Source organism: Paramisgurnus dabryanus, chromosome 11, assembly GCF_030506205.2.
Source record: "Paramisgurnus dabryanus chromosome 11, PD_genome_1.1, whole genome shotgun sequence".
Taxonomy (NCBI): domain Eukaryota; kingdom Metazoa; phylum Chordata; class Actinopteri; order Cypriniformes; family Cobitidae; genus Paramisgurnus; species Paramisgurnus dabryanus.
In genome coordinates this window covers 32,140,807-32,155,321 of record NC_133347.1, presented here as the reverse complement: position 1 = coordinate 32,155,321, position 14,515 = coordinate 32,140,807, and the positions used below count along the sequence as shown (strand labels likewise).

At 40.3% G+C, this 14,515-nt stretch overlaps 1 protein-coding gene across 1 annotated transcript; it reads left to right on the top strand.

Moving 5' to 3' along the window:
- Positions 1 to 12: 12 nt before the first annotated feature.
- On the top strand, positions 13 to 7,010 carry tlr9 (toll-like receptor 9). Its single transcript, XM_065247792.1, has 2 exons — positions 13 to 335; positions 2,316 to 7,010. Exon 2 carries the CDS (start codon positions 2,319 to 2,321, stop codon positions 5,511 to 5,513), a length of 3,195 nt encoding a protein of 1,064 aa, XP_065103864.1. The 5' UTR covers positions 13 to 335; positions 2,316 to 2,318; the 3' UTR covers positions 5,514 to 7,010.
- The last annotated feature ends 7,505 nt before the right edge of the window (positions 7,011 to 14,515 follow it).

Below are 14,515 nucleotides of genomic sequence, written 5' to 3'. Positions count from 1 at the left end.
GAAAAATGTCAATGTCCCAAACATTTTGTCAAGGCATTTTATTTGCCTATATCATTATATAGCACTGCTATGTATGTATATGAAATAATAATACAATGAAATGTGAGAAATAAATGTGGAGTATAAAACTGAGAACCTCAAATCATTGAGTTAGGGGGATGGGTCTTGACAGTATTTAAATGAGAACATCTGTGTTGTGTATTTCAGTTACTACAGCTTTCACTTCAGGTGTGCTCAGTTAAAACTTTTATTGCTTTTATTTTTGGTTTCTTAATTTCCACCTTGTGAGTCTGAAAGTGATATGAAGTTGTAAGATTTGGATTGTAGACTTTAAGGTAAGTGATTTTTTTTGTGTTTGTACACCAGCATAACCAACTGGTAATATTAATATAGAAAAAGTGAAAATGTAATTTACATTAAAAAAAATTGTACTGCTGGACTGTATTTTTTTCACCTTTCATGGGATTAAATGAAACTGTGGACATCAATAGTGCTGACTGATCATTTTAGCCTATGCAGTATCCTTATAGTAACTGGGTAGTGTAGGGGAGAGCAGGGCACAACCTAACGCTTTTTGGTTTTGGCTCAATCATTCAAAAAATATTTGAGTTTGATTAATTATATTTTTATACAAGCAACACATACATATCTGCTAAAAATTAACATTTGAAGTTTGTTTCTAGTACTTACCATTCTTGGACAATTACACCAAATGTGACAAAAGTGCAAACGTTACAATTTACCCCACAGTTGGGTTTAATTGTAACAGGGAGGGGGTTAGTTGTAACACTTGCTAAAATTATTCTTTTTTGTCTATATACTTGAAGTGGATATATTGTTTATATATCTGTCTATAATAGAAAGCTATCCACACTGTATTCATTCATCCAGCCCTTTTCTAACAATAGTTCAATTATAAATGGATACAAATGTCTAAATATGTGAGAAAAAGCAGCACAATTATGACAACTTTTTTATATGTGACCCAGTCTGTAATAACCATACTACAGTTTCAAAAACAAATTCTGAGATAATGAGCATCAAAGTCTGATTTTAGCCATTCTTTTTATTTTGATTTCAATATTTGATGTTACCTTATTCGATCAATATTAAAGATATGACCAAAAATAAATTTGACACATGGTTTTTGATAAGACAGGCACATTTACTTTGTTGACAGCCAGCAATCATTCATGTGTAGCCCATTTAAAACTGAATTACGCTAACGTTAGCGGTTTTCATATCAAGTACAATTAACCCCGCTAGGGGTCAAAATATTTTCAAACCCACCAAAAAAGTTGCTAAGAGCTGCAGACATATTTCAAAATGATGCTGTGTTTTAGTCAACAAGACACTGATTAATATGACACAGCATTGGATTTGGTATCTTACACACCCAACTTAGAAACCGGAAAAAAACATATGATGAAAAAATGCACTTACATGCCACCAAAACACTCGTTCATCAATAACTCTCTGGAAAAACTTAAGGGTGACATAGAATGATTGAACGGGGTATTTATCCTTGTTCTGTGATGTGACATGTAGACAAAATTTTTTTTGTTTGTGTCTGTAATGCCTTAGAAGCTTCCTTTAAACCTCTCTCAGATAGCTCTATTAGGGTGGGGGATTTTAAACAAGTGGTTTTGCACCTATTTGGCTCCCCCTACTGGCTTAACTTGCAATCTCACTACTGATTGGCTGACTTTGCTTCCACTCAAAAAATTTTGCCAATTATTTTAAAGTGGAGGGGCAGTGAGATGCCTGTGATGTCATAAGCATCAGTTTTTCAGATTGGGCTGTTTTCTGGCTGACATTTCTAAAAGAGGAATTTCTATGAGACTGAGATGTTTAGCATGTCTAGCACTTTTTGTATGTTCGTGAATGCGGGTAGACTACCATTATTCAACAAAGACAAGGTAAACATGGTTTTTCATTCTCTGTCCCCTTTAATAATTTGCGGGGAAAAAATACCGGAAAAACAAAACGCTCAACCTTGTGCAACAATGTAAACAGTCCGTGTTACAACTAACCCCGCGCACCCCTACTCTAAAAAAATACTAGGTTATTTTTAACCCAGTGTTGGGTCAAAAAGGGATAAGCCCAGTCCATTGGGTTATTTCAACCCAAAATGCTGTGTTGTTTTAACCAATTTATGGCTCAAATATAAAAAATTTCTGGGTAAATTTAATCTGACAGCTGGGCTCGTCCTTTTTTGACCCAACACTGGGTTGGCATATTTTAGAGTGTATATAATGTATGCCATTAACTTGCATTAAATAGTTTTTTAACTTTTCTTGTTCTTGTGTCTCTAGGCCATGTTTGGATACGAGATGTACCTGGTTCTCATCCTGAGTCAGTTTCATTTTTTGACACCTTTGCATCTTGATTTCTATCCCTGTGAAAACCATAATACTAACAATGAAGTTTTAAATGTCAACTGTCAGCGCAGACGTCTGGCTAAAATCCCTAAATTCGAATCCCTCTCAATCATATCACTCAACTTGGATGAAAACCATATACGGCAAATTAAAAGTGATGCTTTCTCTGGCATGCCCAATCTGATGCATCTCAGTTTGATGTGGAACTGTGTACCAGATCTTTCCAAAGAGAAGAGGCGGACTTCGTGTGACCTAACAATCCACCCTGATGCATTTGTCGGCCTTCAGAAACTAACCTCACTCCATTTAGCAGGGAACAGCCTGAAGACCATTCCTCCTCTTCCAGAACAGCTTGCAGTCCTGGGACTTGAATTTAACAATATTTTTCATATTGATAAACCTCTAGGTACACCACGACTGAAACACCTACTGCTAAGCAAGAACTGTTTCTACGCCAACCCGTGTTATCAGTCACACTTTATCGACCCCCTTGTGTTTCAAGAGCTTCCTGAACTTTCGAATCTTACTCTGAGTTACAACAATGTCACAATTGTTCCCCCACATCTTCCACTTTCACTAGAAAGTCTAGACTTGGGAGAGAACAAGATCACTGCTATTACTAAAGAATCCTTTTTAAATCTTACACGCTTGCGTCACCTTAACCTGGGGTGGAACTGCCAAAGATGCGATCATGCTTCCGAGCCCTGTTTCCCATGCCCAAACAACCAATCCCTGGATCTGCATCAAAGTGCATTTTCGGATCAGAGAGACTCTTTAATTAGTTTAAGTCTAAGAGGCAACTCGCTTCGAACTCTTCCTCGGTACCTCTTTGCTCAACTGCAGAAACTCCAGGAGCTCGATCTATCTGACAATTTGTTGGCCTACACCATACAGAATGGCACCTTTTACGAGGAGCTCCGTAGAGTTGTGTCCCTCAATCTTCTTTATAACTATGAGCCCCTGAACACCTTCTCCGAATTGATCCTATCACCCTCCATAAAGAAGATGACAGCCCTTAGAGAGTTGTATCTGAGTGGATTATTCTTCAGAGTGCTATCAAACCACAGTCTCGCACCTCTATCCAAACTGCCGAGACTCGTGTATCTGGAGTTACGTATGAACTTTATCTGCTCTGTTAACGTCAGCGCATTCAGCCAGCTGAGAACATTAAGGAGAGTGGGCCTTTCCCAAAACATGCTTGCATTTAATCCATGTATTCCATTTTGCATGTCGAAAGCTATCCCGAAATACCTATCCCACCGAGGACATCAAAAACACGAACTTGACCTACAGTTTGAAAAACTCAGTCTACCTAACACAGAACTGTGGTTGAACACTGTGCTGAGCTCCAAAGGGGGGGACTACTGTCCCTTATATTATTCAATGTGGCATTTAAAAAAAGAAATATGCTCTAAACACCTGATGTTTGATCTGTCTCAAAACAACATCCCATGGCTGAATTCAAGTACGTTTATAGGCATGGAAGAGGCTGTATGCATAGATCTGTCCTACAACTACATCAGTCAATCGTTAAATGGCCAGCAGTTCTCACATCTAAGCAAACTAGCATACCTTAATATGGCACACAACCGCATTGACCTGTACTCCGACAGAGCGTTCCAGGAGCTCAGTGACACCCTTCAAGTTCTTGACCTCAGTAATAACGAATTCCACTTTGCAATGAAGGGTATGGGACATCGCTTCACATTCCTGTCCCATCTGTCTTCTCTTCAAATGCTGAGTCTAGCCAACAATCACATCGGTCTTCGAATCTCTAACATTCTAAAAAGTAATTCGCTGAAATCTCTTATTTTCTCTGGAAATCGTTTGGACATAATGTGGGACTCTAGGCGTAATGAATACACAAGTTTCTTTCAGGGTCTTACCAACCTTACGCACTTGGACATTTCTGAAAACAAGCTAAAATCGTTTTCTCCGGAAGTATTTGTCAATTTGCCTCCGACGCTCAGGGTGCTACGGGTGGATTCCAACATGCTTAGTTACTTCCCTTGGGGGAACATTTCAGCTCTCAAAGACCTCTGCTACCTAAATCTAAGTGAAAACATGCTTTCATTCTTACCCAGTAATCATTTTGAGCTCAATCTCATAAGTCTGGACTTAAGTCACAATCGACTAATTGCCATACCAAGGGCTTTTTTTAGTCGGGCTAAATATCTCAAAGACCTAATGCTTAACCACAACCAGCTGAAATTCCTCAATGTGCAAGCTCTTCCCTGGTCATTCCATAAAACACATACAATCTGCGGTTCTGAAAAGCATAAAAACGCATCCTGCAAACTTGTGCTGCATGCCAATCCATTTACTTGTAGTTGCGTTACATCTGAGTTCGCCAAATTCCTGAGAGAAACCAATTTAAATGTCCCACATCTCACCACACACATTCACTGTGCCTATCCCGAGTCACTGGCTGGTGTGAATGTCCTCTCGATAGATCTCCGCTCATGCCAGGAAGTATATGGGAGCTTCGCTTTTCTGTGTACGTCACTGTTGACATTGGCAGGGACGATCATTCCCCTTCTGAAGCATCTCTACGGTTGGGACCTGTGGTACTGCATCCAGATTCTGTGGACTGGACACAAGGGACACACTCCAGCTAATGGTAACACATCAGATAGCCACTATGATGCATTTGTTGTTTTTGATACAAGTGACAAGGCGGTCAGAGACTGGATCTACAATGAGATGATTGAGAGATTGGAGCACAGGGGTAGATGGCGCTTCCGACTATGCCTGGAGGAACGCGACTGGCTCCCGGGAGTTTCGTGCATAGAGAATCTCCACAAGGCGGTTTACAACAGCAGAAAGACAGTGTTTGTCCTGACCAGCCCTAGTGGCTATTCTCAAGCGAGTGGAGTGGTGAAACAAGCCTTCCTCCTGGTTCAGCAGAGGCTTCTAGATGAGAAGGTAGATGTTGCTGTTTTGGTTCTGCTAGACCTTCTCTTCCCCAAATTCAAATATCTTCAAATGAGAAAACGGCTCTGCAAAAAGTCTGTTTTGTCCTGGCCCAGGAACCCACGAGCGCAGCCTCTATTCTGGAATAATTTAAGTGTTGCCCTTCTCTCTGACAATGTGAGAGAATACAACAAAAACGTCACAGAGAGCTTCGTCTGAAAGCCTAAAAATGACAACTGAAAGTCTAGATTAAAAAGCTGTAGTGTTGCGCATCTATAACATAACTTGTGCGGACCTGTGCTATAGTTTGACCTGTTGTTTTCTGCACATTGAATATCGTATGTAGAATTTGTATATGTGTTTACCATTTACCAGGATAATTTAATTTATTTTCTTGAGTAATTGTATTTCATTGCTGTAGTTTTATTTTATGGACTTTATACAATAAGGTTTCATTTATTACCAAGAGTTAACATGAACTAACAAGTAACATTACTTTCGTCATTTATGTTGATTTCGACATTTATTTTGACATTAAAATCATTCAACTTTTTTCCATGAATGTTGTGCTGATTTACAAGGAATTATAGCATGAACAATTTTATTTTTCTTAAATAACATTAACAAACATTAATAAATGGCATTTAAGTATGCTGTTTATTGTTAGTTCATATGTTAGCTAATGCTTTAAATTAAACTGTTAATACATCCTCACTGTAAAGTGTTAAATTTACCTTTAGTTCATCATTCAAACAAACGATTATCAATATTTCCGCCCACACACACTTTCATTTAGGCTTAAACAGTCATGTTTCACAGATCATAACTTTATGCTTTTATTTTTACATTTACAGTTTCATTTTAAACAGAAAAAATACTCAAAGAAGTTTTTGTAATAATGTCATGTAATAATTCAGCTGTGTGAAAAGATATCTTAAGTGTCAGTAGGCCTGTAAATGCAAACTATAGATATCATATCATCAGTGAAAGACAAACATGAGAAATTAAGCATTAAAAGAGGAAATTAGAAAGACTGTGAGTGAGATTTCAGAGTTTTATGTAATGAGGAACTATTAGCACCTGTTGAACCACAAAATACACATACATTACGCACAACTCTTATCAGCCTTCTTTTCATTTTGTTTTAAATCATTTTTCAAGCGTACTCAGTTCTTCAGCTTATCTAAGAATATGGGGTGACCAGATGTCCCTCTCTTCTGTGGACAGTCCCCATTTTTGGTTGCATGACTGAAGCAGTCTGATGAATGTCCCTGATTACTGTATGTTCAAAAGAGACCACAAAGGAAAATAATATCTGTGGTCACAGATGGTTTTCATAGTTTTGCTTTTTTGGATGCGAGAGTTCTGGTGTTCTCAAAAGGCTTAGGTTGATCAGCAAGACTTCCTCAGTCAACCAACATCACTAGAAAGATTGCACTCGCTTTACTAAACAAATTCTTACATGATTTAACACTATGTAACAAACAAGAAAAACATGAAGCCCTGCTGGTATAAGATAAGGATTAGGTGTGCTTTTGAAACAATAAGGTTGTGTAACACAAATTGCATTTGGAAGCTGGTATAATTCACAAATGAGTTTAAATGAGGCCTGAAAGATGGAGTGTTATGGAGAAGAATAAATGCAGTTGAGGATAACCAAAACAGAAAAACAAAATGCAGATATTTTCTCAAAGTAAACAAAGACATGTAAAACTTCCAAAAGATCTATTTTGAAGAGAATGAGTTTATATGCTGTTCTAGAGAATCGTCTTTTTTGTTTTGCTGTACATTTGAAGTGAGGCTTTTTTTAATATCGTGTGATTCTTCTAAAATGAAAATAAAAAATGTTCAAATGCATGTCTGAAGTATTGTAGACTGTATTATCCATTGTTACACTCCCCTTGCATGTTGTATGGCTTAGCTTACCCAAGAACCCTTTTGTCCTGAAATGGTTCTCTATCTTGGAAAAAGGGTTCTTTAATTCCCACCTTTTTCATTTTAAATTTAATAAGTTAATCTGAAGCTGCCTCCTGATTTGTTTCACCTGTAAAAAGCTCTGAGTCAACAGTCCTGCTTGAACCACCTGCAGAATAAAGCCGCCTTTCCATTGTACACTACATTCGGACACGACTGTCGGAGTTCGCATGAGTTCGTTGTCATGAAATGTCAATTTAATCGTTAATTCATGGCAACATGAGAGAGAAGCTCATTCCAGCGCAAGGGTCTTCAATCTACAAATATTCAGTATAGTGGAATAAATAAATGAATACAAATGAATTAAACCATAAACAGCTGCATATATGACAGAGACATATTGAGACAAGATTAAAAACAATAATGTCTAAATTTTAAATTAATGATTAATTAGTTATCAGTAATATATCGTTTTTAAAGAATTTAAGTCTTACTGATAAAGTTAAACAAAGAAGGATTACAAATTTTCACCTCACATAGTCTTTTGATCAACATGATCTCACAAAGTTCCGTGGGATAGTCACATAATTTTTTGCTCATTTTTCCGTGGCATTCTCACGGATCTCCGCATATTTTCGTGGACTTTCTTTTCCGTGGCATTCTCACGGATTGGTTACTCTACTGTTTTTTCCTATTTTCAAACCATTGTCGCTTCGGTTTAGGGTTAGTGTCATGAATTTGGTTTTCTCTGTCTGCCTTTTTGTCACACACACACACACACACACACACACACACACACACACACACACACACACACACACACACACACACGCATTCTGGTTTCCATGTTTTGTGGGGACATTCCATAGACGTAATGCATTTCATACCATACAAACTGTATATTCTATTCCCCTTACCTGCCCCATTCCCTAACCCCAACCATCACAAAAACCTTTCTTGTACCCTAGATTTTCAATACACATCATCTTGTTTGATTTATAAGCTTGTTTCCTCATGGGGACATCAAAATGTCCCCACAAGGTCACAAAAACACTGGTATTCCTATCTTTGTGGGGACAATTGGTCCCCACAACGTGATAATTACCAGGTACACACACACACACACACACACACACACACCTTCATTTTCAGTTGGACATCATTCTCTCTCTCTCTCCCACTCTCTCCCCGCTCACCTGTATGTCATTGCAATCTGCGCTCGCGCTGATTGCTTTGACACCTGTTCCCACTCTGCCCTTAGCATTTATCTGGTGGCTGTTTTGGCAGTCCCTTTGTCGGATTATTGAATTGCACGTTCTCTGTAATCTCAACAGCCTTGTCGTGTCGTGTCTAGGAATAACTCACCCAGTCTTGTCTTGTCTTGTCTTGTCTTGTCTTGTCTGTCCTGTCCAGTTTCTCCACTAAGTGCTTGATGTTCAGCTGCGTGTGAAGCTGAGGAGTGTTCTCCGTACCTCATTTATCCACTGCTGCGCTCCAGGCCAGCTCCAGGGAACATTTCTGTGTCGTTTTCCCAGATCGGGACTCAAGTATCATTTGTTAAATTCCAGTACTGTGTGATATCTCCAGACTGCCTTGGTTACCTTTTCTAAACTTTAAACAATTGTCGCCTGGCGTTGGGGTTAGAGTTGGGTTTGGGAAGGGATGTCATTTTATGTAAATCTAACCCTAAACCGAAGCGAAAATGGTAAGAAAATAGGACAAAACAGTTGAGTAACCAATCCGTGAGAATGCCACGGAAAAGAAAGTTCGTGGCAGGGCCACGGAAATATGAGGAGATCCGTGAGAATGCCACGGAAAAATTAGCAAAAAATTCTGTGACTATGCCACGGAAATTCGTGAGATCAGGAGTAGATCACTTCCGGTTGGCATATGACATGCGGTGTACTCACACCAGTAAAAAAATTAACAAATCCAACGCTCAAAACGGATCAGAAAATTACCTCCTCATTAGTCACCTCACGCAGCCCCTTTGCGACTCTCCAAAAGTAAAAATGAATAACTTTGGGTTTAATCAGCCATCGTTTGTCGTATACAGTGGAAAGGCGGCTTAGCAAAACAAACAGGTAAGATAGTAAAATAGTCATCATTTACTATTTAAAGCATTTTAAAGATTGAAATTTTTGTGTTCTCATGGCTTTTAATCTCTTTTATAACAGGTAAACTTTATACTGTAAGCTTCATTCCCTTTATAACAGGTAAGCTTCATACTGTTTTAAATGATATATTTATTGATTATGCAATGTAATTTATGGGAATCTGCTACATTAATACTTGATTTGTTAAAATGTTAAAAAACATACACATTTAGGCATTCATTATACATTAGGTTGGTATGCTGGTTTAGAAATTGCTTAGATATCAAAAGTATGTGGTACAACATGTGTTTAGGGTTTTTTGCTATATGTTACCCTTGGGTCAATTTTTAAGCAATACAATATTAATTATCATTTGAATGCTGATGATTTACAATTGAATTTTCCTTTGGGGTGTGATGCTGTAAAATGTTTAGATCATTTTTAAAGTATTTGACTGAGGTAAAGGGATGTTAGCAAATAATTTTCTACAATTAAATGAGGATAAAACTGAGTTTATTATGTATAGGAGGAACAAACAACCACGAAGGGACTTGATTGAAAGCTTTGTACCTCTGCCCAATAATAGTTATGTGAGAAATCTTGGAGTAATTTTTTATTCTGAAATGCGCTTTGATCGGCAAGTTAACAGTGTTGTGAAAGCACAAACTCATTGGTTACCTGTAAATCACAGAATACAAAATAAGGTGTTAATGTTTGTCTATAAAGCATTGCACAATCAGGCTCCTGAGTACATAAAGGACATATGCTCCATAGCGGCCCACAGTCTCGGCTCCAGCACTTTAGAATATGATACCACTTTCTATAAAATCTTCGGCAAACATGAACATATTTAAAAACCTACTTATTTTATCAAGCTTCTGGTGTTTGACTATGTCAGGGAAGTGTAAAGGATTGGGTATATGTTTTATTGAGCTTATTTTTGTTGTTATTGCATGATTCTGTGTGTTTTATTATTATTTATAAGTATGGACAGCATTTCAATGATTTTGAAAGTGCTTTATAAATAAAATTGAGTTGCGTTTTATTGATTTTTCAGAGTTCTCATGTGTGATGTCTTACTTATGCTGTGAGTGAAGGTATTTTATGCAGTGCGCATCCTGTTTTAAAAAGGATAGATCACTTTCTTTCAAAGTTGACAACCTCCCCACATCAAAATACAACCCCAAATCAGAAAAAGTTGGGACACTGTAGAAATTGTGAGTAAAAAACGAATGGAATAATTTACAAATCTGATAAACGAATATTTTATTCACAGTAGAATATAGATAACATGAAATGTCGAAAGTAAGACATTTTTAAATGTCATGCCAAATATTGGCTCATTTTGGATTTCATGAGAGCTACACATTCCAAAAAAAGTTGGGACAGGTAGCAATAAGAGGCCAGAAAATTTAAATGCACATATAAGGAACAGCTTAAGGAGTAATTTGCAACATATTAGGTTAATTGGCAACATGATTGGGTATAAAAAAGCCTGTCAGAGTGGCAGTGTCTCTCAGAAGTCAAGATGGGCAGAGAATCACCAATTCCCCCAATGCTGCAGCGAAAAATAGTTTTCTGAGTTTCTCAGAGAAAAATTGCAAAGAGTTTGAAGTTATCATCATCTATGTCACGGCCAGGGGCGGACCCAAATATACTAAAGGTCACACCCCTCTCAACTCTTCCACCTCGAGGAGTTTCCCAAGACCGCCCCAATGACCAGACAGACGAGTATACTACGTTTAAAATAAACTTTATTTAAATATTTAAAAAGGAAAAAAAGGAAAGAGGGAAAGGGCAGGGTTAAAAACTAATATGGCTTCTTCTGCCCTCCAGGGCCACTCGTGACAAGGACCGGGGACAGGGGCTCCTTATGGCACTGGTCCTAGAACCCGTGGCGCACTCCACTTCTTCCTGGAGGCAGAATCAAGAACAGAAAGGTTATCACAATGTGCTTTGATGCGATCTTACTGCTGCTCTAATTCCCCGTCTTCTCTCTCTCTCCTCTGCCTTAGGTTCGTTGTTCTGCGGACGCTACTGGAAGCAGAGACCGTTAGTGGACCATGCAGGGAAACAACTCACAACACTGGGGTTCCTCATTCACAAGGGCATTCGTCGAGACACAGGTACGTGGTTGCTGTAGACACAGGTCAATGACACTTCACAGAGGTAGGTTACTCACAACACTGGAGGTCTTCGTTCACACAGAACATTCCTTGTGACACAGGTAAGTGGTTTCTACAAGCACAGGTCAATCATACTTCACAGAGGTAAGTTACTCACAACACTGGGGATCTTTGTTCACACAGAGCTTTCCTTGTGACACAGGTAAGTGGTTGCGGTAAGCACAGGTCAACAATGCTTCACAGAGGTAAGTTACTCACAACACTGGGGATCTTCGTTCACACAGAGCTTTCCTTGAGACACAGGTAAGTGGTTGCTGTAAGCACAGGTCAATAGTACTTCACAGAGGTAAGTTACTCACAACACTGGGGATCTTCGTTCACACAGAGCTTTCCTTGAGACGCAGGTAAGTGGTTGCTGTAAGCACAGGTCAATAATACTCCACAGAGGTAAGTTACTCACATCACTGAGGATCTTCGTTCACACAGAGCCTTCCTTGAGACACAGGTAAGTGGTTGCTGTAAGCACAGGTCAATAATACTTCACAGGGGTAAGTTACTCACAACACTGGGGATCTTCGTTCACACAGAGCTTTCCTTGAGACACAAGTAAGTGGTTGCTGTAAGCACAGGTCAATAATACTTCACAGAGGTAAGTTACTCACAACACTGGGGATCTTCGTTCACACAGAGCTTTCCTTGAGACACAGGTAAGTGGTTGCTGTAAGCACAGGTCAATAATACTTCACAGAGGTAAGTTACTCACAACACTGAGGATCTTCGTTCACACAGAGCTTTCCTTGAGACACAGGTAAGTGGTTGCTGTAAGCACAGGTCAATAATACTTCACAGAGGTAAGTTACTCACAGACAGTGGGCTTTCGCTACAGCGTCGGTGCACCGTGTTCCTTCACCCGTCCACTCAACTTCTCGGGCGTCGTAGGGACTGATGGGTCCAGTGGCACGGAGCCGAACGCTTCCCGAACTCCCCCTCTTGTTTCCACGACCGGGGTCCCGAGTTGGGGCGAACTTTCGTTGAGGCTCCGCCACCACGAGCTTCTGTTGGATAGGTCGAACACACACACAACTATGACCCTCAGTCCGCACAGTGCACTTCCAAAAATACTCACTCCTATCCACCACTGGGTTTCGCCACTGCCCGCTCTATCGAGGAGTGAAGCTCTCTCCAACACACGGGGCCAAGCTCGAATTTCACTCTCTCCGTAGGACTCGGGCCACAACAGATGTAAACCTCTCACGATTCGTCCGAGGCCGGGCGGTTTGGTCGCTACAAGCACAGCATACACACAGCAAGCACGGCACAACACCAAGTAATAAGTGTAACTCACCCACGACACTCTTGTACACACTTCACGTGATATTAAATATGGACTTAGCCACCAGGCTTCGATTCCCTCGAGAGGATAGCTGGGCAATGTTTTGGTCGCCGGTTGAGAGTAGGCTTATAATACTCACAGCCCCGATGTGTGGTTTGTTACTTCTCTGGCTCACCCACGCTTTCTTGTCCCGCAGGGCCACTGATCGATGCGTAGACGGCGCTTCCTATGCAAATGTTTCGCCCGTGCTTCCGTCAACCCACGGCTCGCCCACTCTTCCCTCTCCGGTGGGGCCAGGGACCTCAAACACAAGAAAGACACACACCAAGCAACTCCTCTTCGAAATATCACACGATGAACCTCTATGGCAGTTACTCACTCTTTGTTGTCAATAGCCTCTTGTATCTATAATCCCGTTGGCTCTGTATCTTGCTCACTCACGAGTGAAAAACTCTCCCAATCTTCCTTCGCTAGCTGTCTCTCCTTCCTTTACTTCCCCGAAGGAACGAACAAGTCAGCACAAGCGTCTGCAAAGCAGCAAAACAACGCACACAAAGTACATACCAGGCACACCGTTTGATGTCTTCAAAGGTCTTTATATCCTCTACCTCTTCTCCTCATCAGCCTATCAGCAACCGCTGTGTAAATTATCCCCACCTGGGCGAAATCAGGCTTGATTTCGTCTTCGGGGAAACCCCGGAATTCCGGTGTTCAGAGTAAAGCGTCCGGGCGGAACCATCGTCTTCCGCGCTTTTGGTTCCGCCCTTACAAACCGTCACCTGTGACATCTACAGTGCATAATATCATCCAAAGATTCAGAGAATCTGGAACAATCTCTGTGCGTAAGGGTCAAGGTCGGAAAACCATACTTGATGCCCGTGATCTTTGGGCCCTTAGACGGCACTGCATCACATACAGGAATGCTACTGTAATGGAAATCATAACATGGGCTCTGGAATACTTCCAGAAAACATCGTCTGTGAACACAATCCACTGTGTCATTCGCTGTTGCCAGCTAAAACTCTATAGGTCAAACAAGAAGCCATATCTAAACATGATCCAGAAGCACAGGCGTTTTCCCTGGGCAAGGCTCATTTAAAATGGACTTTGGCAAAGTGCAAAACTGTTCTGTGGTCAGACGAATCAAAATTTGAAGGTCTTTTTGGAAAACTGGGATGCCATTTCATCCGGACTAAAGAGGACAATGATCAAGTTGTTATTAGCGCTCAGTTCAGAAGCCTGCATCTCTGATGGTTTGGGGTGGCATGAGTGCGAGTGGCATGGGCAGTTTCCAATCTGGAAAGGCACCATCAATGCTGAAAGGTTTATCCAAGTTCTAGATACATATGATTCCATTCAGACATTGTCTCTTTCAGGGAAGACCTTGCATTTTCCAACATTACAATGCCAGACCACATACCGCATCAATTCCAACATCATGGCTGCATAGAAGAAGGATCCGGGTACTGAAATGGCCAGCCTGCAGTCCAGATCTTTCACCCATAGAAAACATTTGGTGCATCATAAAGGGGAAGATGCGACAAAGAAGACCTTTTTTTCCTCACAATTTCTACAGTGTCCCAACTTTTTCTGATTTGGGGTTGTATGTTGTTTCAATGTCTTATCCTTTCACCCATGACCAACAGACCCAACTCTGGTTCGGCCTAATGCTCAACCTTGTACAGTACAACAAATGATGACCACAGCCAGGTGATGGGTATCGGTAATGACAGCCTGTGTCTCAAGGCCAAT